The following is a 2,085-nucleotide window of genomic DNA, read 5'->3' as shown; positions in this document are numbered from 1 at the left end:
CAGCGCCTCCACCTGCAGGACGAGGCCATGGAGCCACCCGAGGACGTGTGACCCCCAGGGTGTCCCCGGGGTGACACTCACCACGCCCACCAGGTCACCGCGGCCGTACTCGCCCACCAGCTCCTTCTTGCCGCTGCCCTTCTGGATGACCGAGCGCAGCCGCCCGTTGAGCACGATGTAGGTGCAGTCCGACTTGTCCCCCTGCCTGGGACAGCAGCGCCTGTGGCACCCCCGGTGGCCCTCCCCAAGCCCAGGTGGACACCTGGGTGTGGTCACTCACCTGTAGAGCGCCCGGCCGGCCTCCACGGCCATCCAGTCGATGGCGAAGTCCATCTGGCGCACGAAGGGCGACATGCGGGCGGCCACGGTGTGGGCCACGCTCAGCACCACGCTGGGCTGCTCCCGCATGATCCTGGGGGGACAGGGCACCGTGGTGACCCCAAAATGTCCCCTCTGAGGCGGGGAACCCCACAGAGAACCCCAGGGAGGAGGGGAACCACCAGGATCATGGTGGCCTTGCTCAGGACATCCCAAAATTCCACCCTGGGGCTGGGAACATTCACGGGGGAGATGTTCTGGTGGTGCAACCGTCCCAAAGAGATTTGGGACCACCCCAAAGTGATGGGGAACCACCCCAAAGAGACGTGGGATCCCCAAGGTCATAGCAAAGCAATGGAGATCCACCACGAGACGATGGGGACGCACTCACACCAGGCCCTGATGGCCCCCCGAGGACACCAAAGGACACAGACTCACTCGTAGAAGTCGGACTTGGAGATCTTGAGGAAGGTGCAGTCACGGTTGGCCTTGATGGTGAAGATGAGGGGCTCCCCAGTGAGCACGGCCAGCTGTCCCACCAGCTCTCCAGGCTGGGTCAGGAAGAGGCACACGTCCTCCTCCTTGTCGATCATGCGCTGGTACACGTGCAGGCACCCCCAGAGCACAAAGTGCAGGCTCACGTCCTACAGGAATGTCCCCTGTCACCTGGGAGGTCCCACCACCACCACCACGGCGTGTTCCTCTGTTTCTGGGGTTGTTTCTGCCCCACCACAAGGTGACAGTCCCCAGCACCCACCTGGTCACCCTGGCGGGCGATGACCGTGCCGCCCTTAGCGTGGTGGAGCAGGACGCGGTTGTTGAGGAGAGAAGGGTCCTGCAAAGGAGAACGGGACCATTGTGGGGTCACCACGACGGGATGGGATGACCAGGAGGCCACGGGGACAGAGAATGACCAGGAGGTCAGGGAGGCCACCATGAGGAGATGGGGAACCCACCACAGAGTGAGGACTGGGGGCAACCCTGAAGTCATGGGGACCACCCCAAAGTGATGGGGGACCACCATAAAGGTAACTAAGACCATTAAAAAGCCACGGGGGACCACCAGGAGCCCACCAGGAACCCATCCCGACCCCACAAAGCCCTCACCTCAATCTTCATGAGCTTGATGAGCTCCCGCTTGGCCTCCTCGAAGATGTCGCTGGTCTGGCGGCCCTGGCAGGGCCCGAAGGGACACGTCCCCGTCCCCATCCCTGTCCCCGTCCCCGAGGCTGTGTCCTCCTCGCAGCAGCTGTAGTGGTAGACCCCCGAGGGCTGCTCCTCCAGCGTCACCGACTTGCGCTCCTTGGGCTCCTGGGACACCTGGGGGGGTTTGCAGGGGATTTGGGTGGGATTTGGGGTGGGATTCGGGGTGGGAATTAGGGGAAGTTTGGGTGGATTTGGGGTGGGATTTGGGGTGGGATTCAGGGTAGGAATTGGGTGGGAATTGGGGTGGGATTCAAGGTAGGAATTAGGGGGAATTTGGGTGGGATTCAGGGTAGGAATTGGGTGGGATTTGGGGTGGGATTTGGGGTGGGATTCAGCGCGGACCTGCCCGAAGGCGCCGGTGCTGTCCTCCTGCAGCGACACCGAGATGCGCCCGCGCTCGTAGGCCATGTCGAAATCGGAGCGCGGAGCCTTCTGGATGCCTGGGCGAGGTCACAGGGGTCACCAAACGGGGACAAAGCCACCCCAGGGTGACAGCCACACCCCTGGGAGGGCTGGCACCCACCAGAGATGTCCACGGGCATGGAGATGCAGCGGCTCAGC

At 63.3% G+C, this 2,085-nt stretch overlaps 1 protein-coding gene across 1 annotated transcript in view; it reads right to left on the bottom strand.

Moving 5' to 3' along the window:
* Positions 1–2,085, bottom strand: part of LOC102034318 (neuropathy target esterase-like) — a 15,248-nt gene that overhangs the window by 10,695 nt on the left and 2,468 nt on the right. Inside the window, 7 exon segments of the mRNA XM_031065408.1 lie at positions 82–205; positions 281–412; positions 757–962; positions 1,076–1,153; positions 1,426–1,638; positions 1,867–1,964; positions 2,048–2,085. The exon segment at positions 2,048–2,085 is cut by the window's right edge and continues 108 nt beyond it. Of these exon segments, the coding sequence (XP_030921268.1) occupies positions 82–205; positions 281–412; positions 757–962; positions 1,076–1,153; positions 1,426–1,638; positions 1,867–1,964; positions 2,048–2,085 (889 nt within the window).

The sequence above is a fragment of the Geospiza fortis genome, unplaced genomic scaffold (genome assembly GCF_000277835.1).
Source record: "Geospiza fortis unplaced genomic scaffold, GeoFor_1.0 scaffold2674, whole genome shotgun sequence".
In the NCBI taxonomy this organism is placed as follows: domain Eukaryota; kingdom Metazoa; phylum Chordata; class Aves; order Passeriformes; family Thraupidae; genus Geospiza; species Geospiza fortis.
Note: the sequence above shows the minus strand (reverse complement) of the source record. Positions and strands in the feature narration are given on the sequence as shown.